We start from the raw sequence: 21,591 nt of genomic DNA, 5'->3' as shown, positions 1-21,591 counted from the left end.
AGGGATTGCAGCAACGTGTTGAGAGATACATACGGTATAAGAATGACTGAGAAAACAATGTATGGATACGCTAAATAGAGACAGAGAGAGATAGGAAGACAGGCTCGGAGGAATGAGCACTGTCTTGATCTTTGAAAACCACACTCCCTTCTCCGATTACTATCACAGTCACAACCAGCAGAGCCCCAAACCACAACCTGCCTGCTATAAGATGATGAATAACGCGGGAATAATATGACAGTGCTCAAATTCATCTGGAAAACCAATCAGTGATTTATGTGTGTGTGTGTGTGTGTGTGTGCGTGCGCCCATGTATGTTTAAACATAAACCCTGAGCAAACACATGGACACACACAACAGACTATATGAACACAGGACAGAGTGTACGGATATTCCAAGCATCACAACAGGAAGAGATACAGACAGATGATAACTGCTATCCCATCGTCTACACCTCCACCCTGCCAAAGAACAGGAGGAGCAGGCATGAGAGACACAGGGAGAGAGACAGGGAGAGACAGAGGGAGAGACGGAGGGGGAGAGAAAAGTGGGAGAACAGTGACAAAGTACGTGCGGCTACTGTATTGGTGTTTAGCCTCTCCGTGCTAATGCTAATTCAGTCACGGTTCTCAATCCAACAAGAAACCCCGGCCCTCCCGCCAGTCAGCACTTCATCAAAGCCTCACTGCAGCACTGGAGAAGGAGACCGAGAGGAGGAGAGGGGGAGAGGGAGCAAGGTCGAGGGGGAGAGGGGAGAGGGAAAGAGGTATAGGTGGAAAGGAAGAGACCAATAGGGAGAGAATGGAGACAAAGGAAAATAAGTGAGAGAGGGAGGGATTAGAAATCTAATTTTGGACCAGCCAATCATTTTATTGAAATAACATTTTCTTTTTTTTATCTGCTATTCCCCAATCCCTTGCATCTCTCTCGCTCCTCCCTGTCCCCCTCTTCTGCTGTCTCTCATACACACAAACACACTATCTCTCTTCTACCCCAGACATACACACACACACACACACACACACAACAGCACACACTTTTCTCCCCTGGCAGCTAGAGGGATTTGCTGGTGTACATTACTGCCTTTATTACCCAGGCCTGTCCAGCAGGCTCTGTGAGGATCCCCAGTGGCTGATGGGTAGAGAGGCAGAATGAGACTGAATGTGTGAGAGCATAATCTCCTACCTGAGGCGCTACATGTTCACCCCCCCCCCCCCCACAGCCCCCCCCCCCCCCCACAGCCCCCCCCCCCCCTCCCCCCGTGCCTCTCAGGAGCAGGAGCGGACGAACACATAGATTCGACTCCGCAACACGACAGCTGTGACAGCAATGCAGGAGAACCAGCACCGGGGAGGTGCGGAGAGCGGGAGGGGGAGAGGAGGTGGAGTGGGACAGGCGGGGGAGAAAGGATACATGCGTATGCCTCCCGTCCTGGAGCCAATCGCCAGGATCTTCTGGACGGGGTCGAAGGCCAGGCAGGTGGGCTGGTATGGGAAGCCGTGACGCACCGTCTGCAAGACAAAAGACAAAACCACACTTTAATCTGGGTCCATAGAAAACACCACGCAAAACACCACACAAAACACCACACAAAACACCATGACATTTTAGGTGTGCCCGTGACCTTTCAGCGTTGGATAAATAAACATACATTAACTCCTATAAAACGGATGCAAATGGTGAGATTAATCTCGATTAAGAGCCGTGACCTATTACCTATTGCACATTGGACACCAGAGAAGAAACAATGTACTTCTACAATAGGTGAACCTAAGCGTTCCCAGTAAATCCCCAACGTTGCCTCAAAATCCTCTCTAGAGAATCCTGGATTTTGTGAATGCTTGATTCCCTGCTTATCGATTCTGAAACCTTTGCAAACAGCAACATTCTACAAAAAGATGCCCTCTGCCCACAGTCCATAAAAACAGCCCCCTCCCCAGTCGGTCAGTAGCAGCGGTGCGTACCAACGCATAACCGCTGGCCAGACTCTACTCCTTTAGAGGCTTGACCTGTCGGTACGAGGTGGCGCTGTTGACATACGCGCCAACGGCTTCTGGCACCTGTTTTGGTTGCGCTGAACACCATGTAGTGTGCGTGACAACAACTTCCCGACGACTCAGTCAGACGTGACGATGGAGTTATGGGTTGTCCTCTGCTCACGGAGGGGCCACAGCAGGCGGCGCCCTGCCGCCATTACGCCGGGACGCTGCATTTGCTGCGTGGGCGAATTATGAAAACAGTGTCTCTGACCGTGCCCTCTTCTTTAATTCAGCGACGGGAATTCTGTTGCGAGGATACGGAATAACCAGTTGAATGGGCGCGATGGAGTTGTTCATGAAACCCGATGGAGGGGAGAGATAGCGAGTGGGGGGGGGGGGGGTGAGGAAAGGCTAAATGGGAAGCTAGAGAGAGAGAGGGGGAGGAGAGGGAGAGAAATCATCCGTAAGTGATCATCCACCACTACACGGGGTGTCATACTGGCGTGGACCATGCCTTTGGGAAGGGTAACTGTATATCTATGTGTGTGTGTGTGTGTGTGTTTGTGTTTGCTTGTGTTTGTACGATAGGTTTACACATGACTGCACCGATTACCCACACCTGTGCTGATGAACTGTGTGTCCTACAGATGTTCATTCAGGGGCCCATTTTACTGGCCACTCTAAAAGCTCCCAGTAGGATCCAAACTGCACCTGTGCCAAGGGTCTCTCCCAGCTTGTCCCCTCAGAACTACAACCCTGTTTCCAAAAAAGTCGGGACGCTGCACAAAATGTAAATAAGAACAGAAGGCAGTGATGGGCCAATCATTTAAAGCCTCTATTCAATACGAGGAAGATGACACATCAAATGTTGAAACTGAGACATGTTATTGTTTCCAGAAAAATATATGCTCACTTTGAATTTGATGCCAGCAACGTTTCAAGGTTGTGACAGAGGCAACAGAAGACTGGAAGTTATCTAATGAAAAACCTAAACCTGGTGGAATATCACACAACTAATTTGGTCGACTGGCAACAGGTCGGTAACATGACTGGGTATTAAAAGATCATTTCAGAAGGGATGGGCCTGTCAGAAGTGAGGATGGGGAGGGGTTCACCACTCTGTAAAAGATGGCGCAGGCATTTAGCGCAACAACTTAACAATAATGTTTCTCAACATAAAATTGCAGAGGGTTTGGGTATCTCATCATCTACAGTACATAATATCATTAAAAGATTCAGAGAATTTTTGGTACGCAACGGACATGGACCGAAAATCAATATTGGATGGACATGATCTTTGGGCCCTCAGGTGGCACCGCATTAAAAACAGACACAATTCTGTTGTGGAAATCACTGCATGCACAGCACGTTGCTGCATCCACAAATGCAAGTTAAAACTCTACCATACCAAAAAGAAACCATATATAAATAAGATCCAGAACCGCCGTCGCCTTCTCTGGGTCCAAGCTCATTTAAGATGGACTGAGGTGAAGTGGAAAACTGTCCTATGGTCTGACAAATCAAAATTTGAATCTTCCAGGCTAAAGAGGAGAGGGACTATCTGGCTTGTTATCAACACACCATTCAAAAGCCAGCATCCACAATGGTATAGGGGTGCATTAGTGCACATAGCATGCACATCTGTGAAGGCACCGTTAATGCTGAAAAATATACACAGGTTTTGGAGCAACATATGCTGCCCTACAGATTACATGTTTGTCAGGGAAGGCCTTGCTCATTTCAGCAAGACAATGCCAAACCACATTCAGCATGTATTACAACAGCATGGTTCTGTAGTAAAAGTGTCCAGGTTCTAAACTGGCCTGCCTGCAGCCCAAACTTGACACCTACTGAAAACATTGTCACGTTATGAAGCAGAAAAAAAGGACAAAGGAGACCCCAAATATTTGAGCAGCTGAAATCCTATATCAAGCAAGAATGGGAAAACATTTCACTTTCTAAACTACAGCAATCGGTTTCCTCAGTTCCCAAACACTTACATAGAGAGTTGTAAAAAGGTGATGCAACACAGTGGTAAACATGCCCCTGTCCCAACTTTTTTGAAACGTGTTGCTAGAATCAAATAAAAAAATGGCCATGCATTTTTCCAAAAACAACAACATTCCTCAGTTTCAACATTTGATATGTAGTCTTTGTACGATCCTCAATAAAATACAAGGATAAATGATTTGCACATCATTGCATTCCATTTTTATTTGTATTTTACCCACAGCGTCCCTACCTCTTTGGGAAACAGGGTTGTACATGGACACACACCACCAACAGGTTTTGGACTTGTCATAAATGAAACAGGGACCGATGTCACCATTACACGCACCAAATTGGACAGCCGGGCAAAATTTCGAAAAACAGAATTCAGCCGGAAAAATCCTGTTCATACCTCCTGGTGCGATAGACGTGCGTGTCTCTGATAACAAAAACTGAAAAGAAACGGAGAGGATTTTCAAGGTTTTCATCATGCAGATAATTCACGGCATTGAGCCGTGAATAAGAACATCACAGGACGCAGTGTTGCAGGAAACAGCAGAGGAGCTAACTAACCAAGGGCATTGACAGGAGCACATCCTCTCTCTGAGATTCTGTGTGTGTTTTTTCTTTTGCTATTCTCGACTGCAATATGTTGTTTTGCAATCACCTTTGAAAGGAGAGCTGTTCTGGCTGAGAACATTCCGGTCCCCACGCTCCTCTGTGTATGCTTCTCAGAAGGCTGAGAATGTAGTGCCCAATCACCCTGTGTTCATCTGCATATAGACAGAGTGTAAGAGCAAGCCTGGGGAGATCGCTCACCATAATACAATTCATGAGCGAAACACAGGTGTGTTAGGTTGGATACCAGACAGGCAGGATCCTTTAAATCAGTGACGGAACAGGGCTGGCTGGGATGAGCCTGACCCCCTTCCACCCCCCCCCACCCCCGTCATTAACCTCAGAGCGACCTGGTCGAGGGGGGACTCGCCGCGCCCCCCCCCCCCCCCCCCCCCCCCCCCGTGCCCCACCCCCCGCTACAAGGCACACTGCCGTACCCAAGCCCAACTTGCTTGCACTCTGCTCAGACTACCAAGCCAATAGAAATCAACCCGAGGGAAGAGCCATTAAAAACACACAGGGAACATCACTGCGCCGCAGAACGGAGGAAACATGCATTTTCCCATGTGAATCTGGAAGAGAATCTCATGTATATTTCACACATAAAGCCTGCATACGTGCGTGTGTGTTCTTGCGTGTGGGTTGAGCTTGTCCATTCCGCCTATAGCTTTTTTGCATGAGTCTTAATTACTGAGTTAAAGAGTCCAGCTGGTGAGGGCATCATTCAGAACGCTGTGGCCATGAAGTGAGGAGAAATTCTAACCGACTGAAGGACTGGAATATTTTCTCTGCTGTCATAACAGCAGAAACACCCTCCTTTTCCCATCTCCCAAACACACAAAAACAAACGCCTACTATGAACACACACTCACACACACACACAAACACGGAACACACAAAACTGTGTGCTGCAGCATTGCCCCGAACCCTGTGAATCGGCTTGGCGCCAACGCCCCCGACAAGAAAATCTGGGAATCTTCCGGGGGCAAACAGCTGGGCAGAGCCAGCCCCAAACACACCTGCCTCCCCACAGCACCGCGTCAGGGGGGATACTCAAGGTCTACCAGGGAGCAGCTTGGGGTCGAGGCTAGAAGCAATAAAGATCAAACTGTAACGTCTGCCAGACGGTGATGGAGGAAGACGGCCGGGAGGTGGGGGGGTTCAGAGCCCAACCAAAGTAACACGGCCAGCGTCCATTCCTCCCAAACCACCAGTATCAGGCCACCTTGAGTTTGACACCGCCTCCCCAGGAGGGGGGTTAAGACCCTTAGTTTAGATTTCTCCATCACCTCCTTCTCTTTATTATTCAATATCACACCCTGGGAATGTGCCAAAACATTGATGACAAACTCGTAAAAAATTATTCTCGACACTATTTTGATTTTGCTTTCCTTCAAATTAACACCAACTGGGCAAATTATGTAGATTTTATGCAAACAGGAAATGACAAGGATTTTTTATTTGTCCAACTGCCCCATTGACCAAAGTCAAAACAGCTTTCCCAATTTGACAACGCTGAGCTGGAGAATTCGCTACAACATCACAGCCAATCACAACACTGGTAACAACGCTGAGCTGGAGAATTCACTACAACATCACAGCCAATCACAACACTCGTAACAATGCTGAGCTGGAGAATTCATTACATCATCTTAGCCAATCACAACACTGGTAACAATGCTGAGCTGGAGAATTACTACAACATCACAGCCAATCACAACACTGGTAACAACGCTGAGCTGGAGAATTCACTACAACATCACAGCCAATCACAACACTCGTAACAATGCTGAGCTGGAGAATTCATTACATCATCTTAGCCAATCACAGCACTCGTAACAATGCTGAGCTGGAGAATTCACTACAACATCACAGCCAATCACAACACTGGTAATAAATAACACTGTGAAACACCATCATTCCACTATTACTGCAGATACACTACATTGTTGACATTTAAAAAATTGCAAAACAACAATTCAACAAACAAACAATGTGTTTCGCCGTTAGCATAGATGAGATGACAACGCGTGCACAAGGCAGTGAAAGTCCCTCTCTCTATGTGACTTTCTCTTTTTCTTTTTTTTTCTCTAACACGCGTCCCATCGTTCTCCTTTATACACCTCCCGGTCTCTCTCCTCTCCAGACAGTGTTTGATGGAAACAGAGCTCTGCTCTCCTCCTCTCCTGAGACTGAGCCATCCTATGTCATTCTCCTGATGGAAAACTGAGGCCTGTCAGAGGGGATCTTCAGAGGGTGTCAAAATATCAAACTATACCCGTATCTCTCTTCTGGATTCCTCCTTGTCGTTTTTCTCCCTGTTGGCCTCCCCCATCTCTTTCCCACATGCTTCCTTTCTCCGCCTCTCTTTCTCCCCTTGTCTCTCTCTCTTACACACTCTTGTACTCTCTCTCACTCTCTATATCTGTCACTCTCGATCTCTCACTCTGGATCTCTCCCATTTCTCTGCTAACTCAAGACAAGACAAGCTTAATCTGAATGTCTTTATACAGCAGACCTTATGTTGTTTCTAGCCAGTCAACTACATGCTCTGACAAAGGAAACCCAGGCATTGAAAATGCTAATCACCTTCATTCAGAATCACCTTCATTCAAAATCACCTTTGCAAATAACCTTCAGAATCACCTTCACTCAGAATCACTTCAGAATCACCTTCAGAATCACTTTCATTCAGAATCACCTTCATTCAGAATCACCTTCATTCAGAATCACCTTCACTCAGAATCACTTCAGAACACCTAAAAAATAGATATGGTTGGGGAGCATATAAGATTATAAAAGACAGAATAAGACTGAGCCTTGAGCAGTAAATGTAGCATGTAAATGGATTTACTTTATAGATATAGAGAGATGAACAGAATTTACATGCAGTTATGTTCTGCTGTTGGTTGGTTTACAGTTTGGAGGCAGCATGATTCAGTGAGCCTCACTGGTCTCTTTGTGACAGGCAACCAGTTACTGCACCCAACGAAACAGTCCAGGTAGCGGGATCTCTTGTTCATGATTGACAAATAATGATTGATATGATTGATAAAATGATTGATATTTTGGAAAAGGTGGCGACTGGGGGGTGTGAGGGGCTAGTGCTACATGCTTCCTGGTTCCCTGAAGCCGGTGACGGGTAGATGGACTCCGGCAGATGCTACATGAAGCCGGATCAGGAGTTACGGGGAGTTTATTACCATGTCATCCTCTGGTGTGACTTCTCCGTCATCCTTGTGATATTGTCATCCCACCTGGGATGGTGGCACGTGACAGTCCCTAGGAATGGAAACGATTCACCCGAACTAACAGCTGAGCCCTCGATCTCAAGGTGTAGAGGCTGGAGTGTGGTCTGAGGTCAGACACCATCAAAAGTTCTAGGTTATTTGGCCTGGGTCACCAGCTGTTCAACTAATTTACCATACATGGAATCATCCCCATTTACTGCATATGGAATTATCCCTATTTACCGTACTAGGAATCATCCCCATTTACAATACATGGAATCATCCTTATTTTCTGTACATGGAATCATCCCCATTTACTGTGCATGGAATCATCCCAATTTACTGTACATGGAATCATCCCCATGCGTGTCATCACTTAATCTATACAAATTGACTGTCACTTTACCTGTATCTACCATGCCCACACACACACACAATGATGTCTGTGTCCAGTTGAAGGGCATCTCCCCCACAAGGCGTTTTTGGAGGGGCAGAGAGTTGTAACACTGACACCACATCAAACCCAGGATACAGGCCGGTGCACGGTGCCATCTCTCACAGGCCTCAGAGCAGCTGATCACACATCGAGATTAGAAAACGAACAATAGCCATGCTTGGCCAAACAAACTTAGCCATGCTTCACGGAAGCCTGAGGCGGAAATACGTTAGTCGGGAAAATCAGGAAAAACTCAGCCGAACATCCTCACCGACAGTGACGTGCAGTGAGAGGGGAGACGGGAGGATCAGGGGAGAGGGGAGGATCAGGGGAGAGGGGAAGATCAGGGGAGAGGGGAGGATCAGGGGAGAGGGGAGGATCAGGGGAGAGGGGAGGATCAGGGGAGACGGGAGGATCAGGGGAGAGGGGAGGATCAGGGGAGAGGGGGACAGGAACCATGGGGGTCTCTGGGTTGTTGAGAGAAGATAAAAACTAGGATGGAGAAAAAACAGGCACACTGCAGTGAAGCAACCTGCCGTGGTCTGGTTCTACTAATCCATGAAATTGAGTGAAATGACACTTAAAATAGCAACAAAGCATCACCCAGTTTTTGTTCTGGTTATGAGCTGATGCATGCCTTGAGAAATGCAATCACTATTTAATAAACTGACATATTAGCTATGGATTCAAGTACTGTGACAACACAAACACGCATGCCTGTCCAATCCTTCTGGGGATCTGAAACCCAGAAATCGGTGTTCCCTATCCCCTAACCCTGAACCTAATGTAATCCTAACCCTATCCTCAATAATCTAACATTCATGTCTAAACGTACAGCCAGCCCTAAAACCTAACCCTGAACCTTATTAGTAATTCTTAATCCAAAAAAGTAACGCTAATTCTGACATTTATTTTGCCCAAAAGCTTACCCCCGAGACAGAAATCAAACTTGTCACAGTACACATAGAGCTGAATAACACACAGACATATGATAGAAATATACTGCCGTCATATAGTATAGTGTAATCACTTTCCAATGACACCCTAGCCCGAGCAGAGACAAGCGACTCCAGCTAAATCAATTATTTTCATCTTTGCACTCTGTCCTCATTGCGTCTGTTTGTGTTTGTGATCGCGTGTGCGTGTTTTCGTGCGCGTGTTTCTGCGTGCGTGCATGTGCGTGCTTCCACCTGGGGTGACTGCGTGGGAGTAGAATTGTTTCCGTTGTTCCACAAACACATGGTATATTCTCGACAAGGTGGAGGTTCACATGGCTTCCAGCTACAACAGCCAGCTCTCTCTGCGCAGGGGTGAGATGTTTTACTCATTTGTATGATGGGGCTGGGTTCTAAAGGGTTCCCATGTGCCTGCGTATTTAACCCCTCGGGCGACTAGTCTCGGCGGCGGAGAATCGAGCACATCTACAAGCGGGGCCAATCTCTTTATCTATTGGACCCCCGGTGCTAGGCCTGGGCAGTGATGTAATCTCTGGGGAGGGAGCGAGATCGGTGGGGTAGTCGTTCCAGCCGGAGGACTGACGGATCCCTTGTGACACGCAGAGAGGAACCACGGGTCTGCAGAGCCTCAGAACAGAGAGGGACAAGGGGCGGGTGACAGGGGAACCGGGCATTTGTCAAATGCGCACAAGGTCAGAGCAACTTCTCGCTTCCGCTTTTGAACCCAAACAGGAGAGATGTGGGAGATGCCACGGTGTGAATACGCTGGCTGCTTTGCTCAGGGGTAGAAATGTTTTTTTTTTTTTACCTTGCCCGGCCCTGGGGTTCGTTCAGTGGCTTTTCAGTTGTTCTAATCACCACTCCGCTGCTCCTCCAATTGACAAACCACATTAGGAAACGCAGGAGTGACGGACAATGTCTGACGGTGGCACCACCTTAACGGTGGACTGGTTCACCAGCCAGAAGTGATGAACTATGAACGCTGGGATGGAGGAACACTACTGCCTTGGGTGGCAACCAGGAAATGACAAAACCTTACCAGGTTAAGTGTTTTATTGCATGTGTCCAGAGGACATCCAAAAGAGCTCTCAGTAACGTCGAATAACCCCTTGGTGTAGAGGGGGCTGCAGATGTGATTGCCCACATTCATCTGTCTCCATTTGCACTGACCAGAACCACACAAACTCACACAGAGAAACACAAAAACAGGAGCCACCCATATCAGTGTCTGGCCTGTTAGAAGAGGCGAACAGACTGTGGCGAGGCTACAGATGTTCAAGGTGCCTGTTGGACAACGCCTGTGCATTCTAAGAGCCCTGAGAGTATTTGAGTATAGCACTAAAGTAGTGTAGATTAATACAACCAAGAGCCCACTTAACTGAGCGGCCGAGGGGACTGGTACATGTGAATCTCTCTCTCTTCCCTCTGCCTCTCTCTCCTCATCAATTTCCTTTATGGTCTGTCTAACTTTCTCTCTCTCTCTCTCTCTCTCTCTCTCTCTCTGATGAAGGCACAGAGAAGAAAAAAATAATTTCCAAGAGAGAAATGAAGCAACGCCGGGATGATTGAAAAGTCCACTTCATTTAGAGTCAATTATGGGTTGCACCACATGAGGGGCAGCTGTTGGCCCCGTGCCAGCCCCGCTCGTTGATTCCCGTTCTCACCCATCTGGTGAGGTCATGAATCAACCCCTCCACCCGCACACGGAGGAGGTAACACACACACACACTCACCCCCTTCACGCCACACACTGCCCCGAGAGTCCCCCTCCCCCTTCCCTGTCTTCTCGCCTCCTCCAAACACCCACACCTCCTCGTAGAATCCCGCTCCAACACTTTTGACAGGCAGTGGAACTATGAGTCATCAAACTCTAGAAGGAGGCCGGCAAACGCGAAAAGTGTGAAGGGTCGTAGTAGATGAGGGTGACGTCATCTCGACTCCTGTTCACCCACACAGCAAGGCTGGGAGACTGAAGGAGGAAGAGGAGACGGTGAGGTCCCTCCCGCTGACCTTGGTAACTGACTGAGAAAGGAGGTGGCTGTACTTTTCTCATGAGCAGAAACAAGTTTTTATTTCATGAATCTGGTTTCATCAATGACATTCAAATTTGGCTTTTGGAAAAGTTGCACGTGAACGCATTCAAAGGTGGCCTTGTGTCTGGCTCCAATGCAACTTAAACGGGAGGTAAATCAAAAGTCTCCTTATTGATTACACATTGATTACACGGCTGTGAAATTATGGGCATGGAAAGTAATTAAATTAAGCTTGACATGACACGTGATAGCACTGACTGACAACTGAACAAAGGACCATAGGTAGGACATGAGATATCCATTATTGATGGGACCCAGATCCTGTCCATATATTCTGTCCATACCACCTGCTAGGAGCTGTGCATGTGACTGTCAATTCATGAATTGATAATATGTGCTGGTTCGCCCCGAGCAATCAAAACCACAACCTTTGCGTTGCATGAACCAAGGGCTGCCAGCTGAGCCAAACAGTCAAATAGACTTTTAGCCTATTTGAAAATCATGACATTAGCATGTATAGATAGCATGAAAGACAACAGAATGTATAAATATTAGCATGTATGAATAGTGTAGCAGACATTTGTATGTATAAATAGCATGAAAGGCATTAGCATGTATAAATGTTAGCATGTTTGAATAGTATGGCAGACATTTGTAAGTAAAAATAGCATGAAAGACATTAGCATGTATAAATGTTAGCATGTATGAATAGCATGGCAGACATCAGAACATATAATCTAATAATAAAGTAACGTAAAAAGATAAATTGCCCTTTCTGCATACGTCTTTCTAGGGCACATAATTTTTCATGATAAAGTATCATGAAGTAACAATTTCCTCAATAAAATTCTGGATGGTACCATGTGAAGATCATGAAAGGTGAATGTATAGGCAAGTATTCTTTCGGACGGCCAGAGCTAAATATTAACGTACATCTACAGGAGTATGGAACCAAAGAGTTCATAGAAGACAGCTGATGAGGTTGGCAAGAATCTTGTATACACACAACACACACACACACACATACACACACACACACACACAGTGCTGATCACTCTATAAGTGTATTACCATCCAGATCATGACCTGTCTTTGTGCCCTCCCCTCTCTGGTTTTATCTTGATATCCAGGCTTATTCTAGCAAAGCTAATTTACATCTGTTGATCCAGCACTCTCACTCTCTAGCTCCAAAACATTTTTACTATTCATTTTGGGGACTCAAAACAAGATTTCCATTCAAAACTGATTCTCCATAATTCTCTAGCAGAACTCCATGGGGTCAGAAGCATTCCAAATACAATATCTATACAGCAAAAAACAAGTTGACCTTAAGATTAACAAAAGCTGCATTATAAATGTATCTGATCTTGCCCACTGTTACTTTGAATAAATCAGGAAGTCAACATTATTGTAATGAATTTTGTATAAAAAGTTATATGTTATACATAATTATGTTGTTTATGCATAATGTTAGAAAGTAGTTGCAAAAAGTGGTCTTCTTGGGCCAAAACTGATCTCTTATTGTGTAGTACTGCATGTTATAATATGTTCCGTATGAAGTTACAACAAGCAAAAAAAAAAAGAATAAAAAAATAGTAATTGGTAACATATCATGCAAATTTGGCATAATAATCTATTACATTTAAAAACGAGATTAACTACGTGAAATGCATACATGCATATTCTCAGAATGTCCAAAGATAGAGTAATTATGAATGCACTGTATGTTCCACAAGTGAAAAAGTGGAGTAGGTCAACATAGAGATATTTGTCGACCATCTTCTCAGACCCTGTTGGTCGTCCATGCAGTCTATTCATAGGGATTCCCCCTGCCTCAATGAATAACTTTGTCTTGGAGTGGTCACATGTACACTGACATACGACTGGGTTATATGGCCTGAAAATCAAATCAACATAGTTTTTCAAGTGTGACTTACAATAATGTATAATGTACATACAAAAATACATAAATAGAAAAATACATACACATATACATACATTCATATATACTGTTTATATTTAGAGAAAACATCATCATTATGGCTGTACACAGATGCATACATACTGTAAATGATTAACGTGATTTCTCTAAATAGTGTCAAACAGCCTGAAATAATCTAATGAATTAGTTAAATGTAAAACTTTCACACAAAAATATGCATTATGCCATGAAAATTAGAAAATAATAAAACATGTACCAGAATCAATGTTTGATTCTCTTTAGTTTTAGCAGTGTCTGCTCTGCACACCATCTCACTAGTTGTGACACAAAAGTAATGAACTACAGAAATGCTAATAAAATAATGTAAAGCAATGTAAAGTAACATAGTGTCTCAATGTGTTTTGGTGTCCTTGCGGCAATCTTCTGGTCTAAACCACAAATAGCTTGTTCATGTGATTGTTCATCTTATTTCTAATCTACAGGGGAAGGTCTAGGAGTGTACGCTGGTGTGGGAAAAAATGGGAAAATGCACAGTAAAGAAGAAGCTATAGAGGCAAGACCCAAAACACAAGCGTACGCAAACCAGGAAAGGAACTAGGCAAGCCTCACACATGAGGGGCTGGGAGCTTAACCACTACGCCACGGGGGAATACATTTGCCTAGTGTCGGTATAGCATCTCGACATTAGATAACTTTGTCACGCATTAGCATCACGGCCAGTTTGAATATTTCGCTAAACACCTTTAAGCATTGTGTTAAACTAACTAATGTTTCTTATTAAGTTTACTTCCACCACAAATAGCACCTATAAAATGTATTGCTTTTGCCACTGGTCGTTTTAACAGCTTATTAGCCAGTAATAGGCTTACTAGTATCTACTAACTTACTACTTGGAATAGTCATAAGAACTGAGCAATTGCTAGCGAGACCAAAGATGAACTATACACCACTAAAGCTATTTATTTTCATGGCACAACAACGGTCATTTTTATTTCATTCGTGAATGACATTGATACAATAACTATATATATAGGTGACAATAACTGACTTTTTCGTCAAGTGAAAAGACAAGAGAACCAGGGAAACCACTAATCGTTTACTGCCCAATTGGTTTTGATCTAGCTTATATTACCCCAAAAAGCAAATCCACCAGAAAGTTTTAGTTTAGGCTTACTATAACGCCAGCTACGTTTTTGTCTATCCTTGCCCTAAAGCATGCGTGGAAGCGTACTTCGAAAATCCACCAGAGATAGTTGCAATATAACTGCAATTTTTATTTTATTTTAGGCTCACTATAACATAGCTACTAAAGGATGTACCCAGCAAAGTTTCTGTCAATCCAGAACAAATCCTAATGCATAATTTGTTTTGACTGTCAGACACACAAATCAGACACACACTCAACACATTACCTCACTCAGTCAGTAGGAGATATTTGCTCTTCTTGGCCGTCTCCGCTTACAAGGTCCGAAAAAAATAGCATAGCAATAATATATTTTTATGTTTTTGTACCTTGAATATACAACTTGTCTTGCTAAGGAGTTGCACGCCAAACCATTAACTTTGGTACAGATAAAGCTGGTGCCTTCCTTCATTTATAAATATTTCCTTGCCACATTGGTAACACTTGATTTGCAGGGGTCTGGGCAAAATATAGGAAGCACTTCTTATAAACTCCATGGTGAAAAGACTTATATACTATATTGTAAATAACAGCTGTGTTTTTATGTCCTGAACCCAGGCATAATTTAGGGTTAGGATTTGCTCCCTTTCTGTTCTATTCTTCAAGAAGATCTTGAAATGAATGTTTCACTGGATGTTATTTTGACTGCAAGGGCAAACATAGCGGACAATTGAAAAGGGGTTTTAATTGAATTGTTCTCTCCTGAAATAAATTATATAATTTGAAGAGGGGGATGGCATTAGGGATCGACAAATATTAGGGGGGCATACATGAAACATTAAAAGTTTCTATTCCAAACAAATGAAGTTGATTTAAATTTGAACATAATTCATTTTTAAAACCAGAGGCAAGACAACAGCAAAAGACAATAGATTATATTGCATATATTCCCAGAAACATTGTCAGGCTTTTTATGACAGTGGAATTTTGTGATTCTTCTACTTTATGGTCCCATGTAGCGCCCCTGTCTAAACCCTACATGTGTACCATGTTTCATGATATTATAAAACTTTACTTAATTTGCACATCACACCTAGACCAGGGATTATGCACACATTAGATTGGCAAAGGAAACAGTGAGAAGGAATAGACTTCTCAAACACATCAACTTTCATGGTGGGCAGCATACACAGGACTGATCTGTGTATGATTAAAAAAAATATGTAATCATATAATTACACTGACAACAGAAAACAGGCCTATTTAAGAATTCACAGCATCAACAGCTGTATGTAATGGAGACATGTTTTGGCAGTTTAAGGTAAGAAAGCTAAAATATATACAACATTAATGTTGTATTTCTGTACATTACTATCAAAGACTGTAAGACAATAAAATGTTTTGCATGAACAAAATATGTATATGGGGAAATGTTTTGCAAATTGGTAGGAAATCACAATTAACGACAGCACATCCTGCGAGTAACTAGTCTCACAGAGGGACTTCACCACAACCCCATGTTGTGCCTGTTCAAACGTCATCACCAACATTTATTAGTGACACATTCCCTAGAAAAGCCAGAAAAGGCAAAGGGATGATGAAGCCCATGTGCGTCCCTCCCACACACTTATCTTTGAGCTTTTGCTAGAGAGGAGTCGAGAAATAGATGAAAAAAAGGAAGTTGGCGAATGTGTGGAAACCCTCCTGGAACATGGCAGGTCATTAACCACCCAAACGCTTTATTTGCCAGGGCATGTACCTAGGGGCTTTATGAATGTGTAAAAGGTGGGGGGAGTGACAGCCTTTCATTCATCAAATTGGTACAATTCCCTATAGGTGCGTGTGTGTGTGTCGGTGTGTCTGTGTGTGTGCAAGCAGGCATTTGTCTGCATTCCTCATGTTGGATTCTTCTGTGCCCTGACCTCTTCGTCCCACCCAGCCTCATTAGCCCAGAAAGGTTGTGCATCTCCTGATCGAAAAATGTCCTCTATATGATAAAGTGTAGATTCATTTCATTTACTTTTCATTACTCTCTTACCAAACATCCATAGTTTTTTTTTCTCCCCCAGGCTCACTGGTTCAACTACAATTCTATCTACATCCATGTATGGACTTGTAAATAAATTATATATAGCTATTGATTCTTGATGAATGTAACTCATAAATGCATTGTGAACTTAGTTAAACAGTCATACTGCATTAGAAGTCAGAATGTCAGAACCCAGAACATTAGAATCCAGTATATTAGAACCAATTATTTGAGCTTCAATGTTTGTAAACATCATACATCTCTTGACTGGTAAACACATTAACAGCTCTATCCTGGTTTAGGCCATTACTAATCAAAACACTAACAGCTCTGTCCTGGTTTAGGCCATTACTAATCAAAACACTAACAGCTCTGTCCTGGTTTAGGCCATTACTAATCAAAACACTAACAGCTCTGTCCTGGTTTAGGCCATTACTAATCAAAACATTAACAGCTCTGTCCTGGTTTAGGCCATTACTAATCAAAACACTAACATCTCTGTCCTGGTTTAGGCCATTACTAATCAAAACATTAACAGCCCTGTCTTGGTTTAGGCCATTACTAATAAAAACACTAACAGCTCTGTCCTGGTTTAGGCCATTACTAATAAAAACACTAATAGCTCTGTCCTGGTTTAGGCCATTACTAATCAAAACATTAACAGCTCTGTCCTGGTTTTGGCCATTACTAATCAAAAAAGGAACAGCTCTGTCCTGGTATAGGCCATTACTAATCAAAACACTAACAGCTCTGTCCTGGTTTAGGCCATTACTAATAAAAACACTAATAGCTCTGTCCTGGTTTAGGCCATTACTAATCAAAACATTAACAGCTCTGTCCTGGTTTTGGCCATTACTAATCAAAAAAGGAACAGCTCTGTCCTGGTATAGGCCATTACTAATCAAAACACTAACAGCTCTGTCCTGGTTTAGGCCATTACTAATAAAAACACTAATAGCTCTGTCCTGGTTTAGGCCATTACTAATCAAAACATTAACAGCTCTGTCCTGGTTTTGGCCATTACTAATCAAAAAAGGAACAGCTCTGTCCTGGTATAGGCCATTACTAATCAAAACATTAACAGTTCTGTCCTGGTATAGGCCATTACTAATCAAAACACTAGACACAAGTAAATGTAGGGGTTAATGTCAGATTTTAAGGTAGATATAGGTGCTATCCCAAGTCAAATGGTCTGTCATAGCATGCTGACTGCTCTCAGCACTGATACAGCCAGTCACATAATGCCTGCCTTGAGGCAGATTTGCCCAGAGAACAGATTTCATAACAAGAAAAAAGGCCAGCTAGTGTGCGGCTCAGCTAAAATTCCTGGAACTGTGAGTGATACTGGTGAGACAGGAACACTGTTTAAGATGGATCTGTGAGTGATACGGGGGTGACAGGAACACTGTTTAAGATGGATCTGTGAGTGATACTGGTGAGACAGGAACACTGTTTAAGATGGATCTGTGAGTGATACGGGTGTGACAGGAACACTGTTTAAGCTGGATCTGTAATTGATAGGGATGTGACAGGAACACTGTTTAAGCTGGATCTGTAATTCATAGGGTTGAGACAGGAACACTGTTTAAGCTGGATCTGTAATTCATAGGGTTGAGACAGGAACACTGTTTAAGCTGGATCTGTAATTCATAGGGGTGTGACAAGAACACTGTTTAAGCTGGATCTGTAATTGATAGGGGTGTGACAGGAACACTGTTTAAGCTGGATCTGTAATTCATAGGGGTGTGACAGGAACACTGTTTAAGCTGGATCTGTAATTGATAGGGGTGTGACAGGAACACTGTTTAAGCTGGATCTGTAATTCATAGGGGTGTGACAGGAACACTGTTTAAGCTGGATCTGTAATTCATAGGGTTGAGACAGGAACACTGTTTAAGCTGGATCTGTAATTCATAGGGTTGAGACAGAAACATTGTTTAAGCTGGATCTGTGATTGATAGGGGTGAGACAGAAACATTGTTTAAGCTGGATCTGTGATTGATTGGGGTGAGACAGAAACATTGTTTAAGCTGGATCTGTGATTGATTGGGGTGAGACAGAAACATTGTTTAAGCTTGATCTGTGATTGATGGGGTGAGACAGAAAAACTTTAAACTGGACCTTCGAAATCACTGCTGGTCCCATGTGACCAGAGACACACCTGGGCCTCAAGTCAATTAAATCATAATTGCAGTGTTTAAATGGCAAATGACACACTGACTGACACAAGGAGGCTTGTAATTCAAACAAACTTCTCAGATTTGGAATTGTTTCGTAAGACACTTAGTAAACATTAGGACACTGCATGCATAAATAATGTATTGGGGGTTTGAATGAATTAGGTTAAATAAGGAGTGGAAACAAAACAACGTGCATATACAGTAAATACAGACAAGGCCACAAGAAGAATGTCTAATCTCTACAGGGACTTGCCCAGCCTGCCATATGTTTCCTTCCAGCACTTTCTCCCGCCTGCAGCCTCCGCCTCAGCCAGGAAGTCAACTGCAGCCCGCCTCTTTGTATCTTATAGTTTAAAAAAGACCCCCCCCCCCCAACCCCTTCTCCTTCAGCTACTATGTTATTGCGTTGCCGGTCTTGCTAGCTCTTCAATCAATTATTTAGAGTGAGATCCAAAATTCCCCCTCTTTGGGACGAGGAATAATCGCTGCAGTCAGCTTCAAACACATCAGCGGGGCTGCAATGGGAGTCTATAAATAGCTTCACGAAAATCACATCAGCCTGATACCGCAGGGTCGCTCCGCTTGCTCGCTCACTTTTTGTGGACTAGACTATTATGTGTCATCGATTCTCCTACACTAAAGAACTGTCTGCGGAGAAGGGGGATAAGAGGTGCCCCCCTCTTCAACATTACCACCGCCACTTAATACAAGCCACTCTGTTTCACCACTTGCACTAACAGCCAACGAAATGCACATATCCCCAATAAATGCACGGACGTTTGCTGGGACGCAGAGGGTGGTTGGGCAACCGGTCGGAGCACGGCAGTACCGGTAATTGACAGCCGGATGTGGTCGTCACCATTGGGCACACCAACGCCTGGCAGTAATAGCCCAAAAAGTCAACGAGGTGCCAGTTGCACGTACGTACATACATACACACTCAAACACAAAATGCCGTCGTTGCCATGCTTTTCAAGGAATAACCGTCTAACTACCCCTCCCGAGCAACGTACACGGACCGACAAACCGACTACCAATAAGTATGGAATGCAATTCAGTCATCTTGAGTTAAATGTTTTAGTAACGGTAAGGCGTTTTACATTTCGTATAAATCAATTGTGATTGTTTGACTTTATGTAAGTTTTATTTCCATTTTATATGTGTTTTCATTGTAATAACACAGGGCTCAGCTGTAAAAAAAGAAAAAAAAGACCTCAGTTAATTTCTCTGTATGCATTATGAAATAAATAAAGTATAACTGCTATATTATATAGACTAAATAATATAACGCCCACACTTCACTTCAGCGTCACAAAGTGAGTACATTTAGGCCTTAGGTCATACTCCTAACTAAGTGTCTGTGTTTTTCTTTCCTAAGAAGTAAGCTTGTCATCATTGGCCTAAACATAACTTACATCAAAACCGGACTCAAGATTATGATAAGCCTGGAGAGAGGCAGTGTATTTGACGAGCTTGATATAGGCTACCGTGATTGAGTGAACATTTTAACAGCCTTATGGGCCTATGGGTATGTAGTAGCTTGCCACAAGGCAGAATGCATTAATTTGGCCCATGTAAAATAGTTGATGTGGAGTAAAGGGTGACGTTTGGTGGTTTTACTGAATAGTTCCCGTGCATTTGAGAAATATGTTAGAGCAAATTGAGGAGAGATAGACAGACTTACAGACAGAAAAACAGACACTACTCACCTTGCATAAGTGAAAGTTTTCTGAGACAAGGGTCTCCTGGACATGGATATCCAGGGGAGTGGGCGCATGAGCAGTAGGGGTACCAGCTGCACTTCCGCAAGACGGGGACGCGACTCCCCCAGGGGAAGAAGAGGACAGGCCGTCCAATACCTTCCGAAACTTCTTCATCTTGCTTTAGTTTAGCGGGGGAAAAGAGGTCTATATCTATAAACTCTGTCAACCAACGAAGAAGTGTCTCCCTTTTAAATGCGAATATGACGCTAGAGACCGTTTTGTTTAGGACCCCACTGGGGGCTGGCAGGCGTCGCTTCCCGCAGCCTTTCTCCCTCTCTTCTTTTTATGTGCAATTCAAAAAGTCTTGGTGGGACCTCATTGTGCGCTTCTGTCCACAAAATAGTTTAACTTCTTTGCACGAGGACACTTAGACAGAATAGAATAGTCAATTGCAAACTGAGGTTTACTGCGCATCAGAGCATGCCCGAGCAAAGGTTTGAACCAGGAAACTTCATGTTTCTTTAGTTAGGTATATGCGCATCACAATAAACCATGACGGCTAGACAAAAACTAAAATAGAATTGCCTAATCAACTACTGCAGCCGTTATGAGATAAATACCTGGACAAGGAAATAAAAGGTCACTGTTTTGGCTGGACGAAGAGTGAGGCAGATCTACGAAGAGACAATGCAGCTAAATACAGCTCGATTTCTTGCACTCGCGGGCATCAAAACAAAAATGCAAGTCAACCGTATCGCACGAACCGAGTAGAGCAAAAGGTAAACGAATCAGATAAGTCTTCAAGCCAATTTGTCGCGGATCCAGCGGTTGTAGACAACGCTGTCTCCCAGCCCTGATTCCCTGCAGTCTAGCGTGAGTCGTTGTCCATGGTGCTGAAGACTCCACTCGGGCACCGCCTCTCCTTTCCACCATCTCCCCGCCCTTTCTCGGCAGCGATTGGATTACAGTTTCCAACCAATACAGTACTGAATGGTGTGATGAATAAAAGCAAGGGGAAATCATTAACTTTGCCTGGCTTATGGAACAGCATCATCTGTGAAAAGTTATTCTTGTTTTTTTTTCTTTCATAGGATGGCCTATCAATGTCTAAGGGTTCCACACAACTTGATAGGAACTTGAGTAAATTGGACTACGAACACCAAAGCTTAAACCCGCTGTATAGAGACCAGGCTGCTCTACACTAAAAAACAATCACTTGGAGAAAGGATGACCATCAGCATAGCCCGACTGACAAAGCTCGTTCACACCTCGTCATAAAGATGAATAGAGCACTAGTGGACAGGAACCGTGTGAAGGAACCGAACCTCTGAGACGCTGAGCTGAACTGCATTGGCGTTTACATCACCGGGAAA

The 21,591-nt window shown here is 43.8% G+C and overlaps 1 protein-coding gene across 18 annotated transcripts in view; it reads right to left on the bottom strand.

The window, feature by feature from the left end:
- Window positions 1-21,132, bottom strand: part of stxbp5l (syntaxin binding protein 5-like) — a 179,310-nt gene extending 158,178 nt beyond the window's left edge. For all 18 annotated transcript variants that reach the window (XM_020041280.3, XM_029115649.2, XM_029115648.2 and 15 more), the window contains exons 1-2: window positions 20,225-21,132; window positions 1,414-1,511 (exon numbers count right to left, since the gene is read on the bottom strand). In XM_020041280.3, the coding sequence (XP_019896839.3) occupies window positions 1,414-1,511; window positions 20,225-20,392 (266 nt within the window). In that variant the 5' untranslated portion in view covers window positions 20,393-21,132. The remainder of the gene's footprint in view (window positions 1-1,413; window positions 1,512-20,224) is intronic.
- Between the last annotated feature and the right edge of the window lie 459 nt (window positions 21,133-21,591).

Source organism: Esox lucius, chromosome 20 (genome assembly GCF_011004845.1).
Source record: "Esox lucius isolate fEsoLuc1 chromosome 20, fEsoLuc1.pri, whole genome shotgun sequence".
In the NCBI taxonomy this organism is placed as follows: Eukaryota; Metazoa; Chordata; class Actinopteri; order Esociformes; family Esocidae; genus Esox; species Esox lucius.
This window is presented reverse-complemented; position numbering and strand designations above follow the sequence as displayed.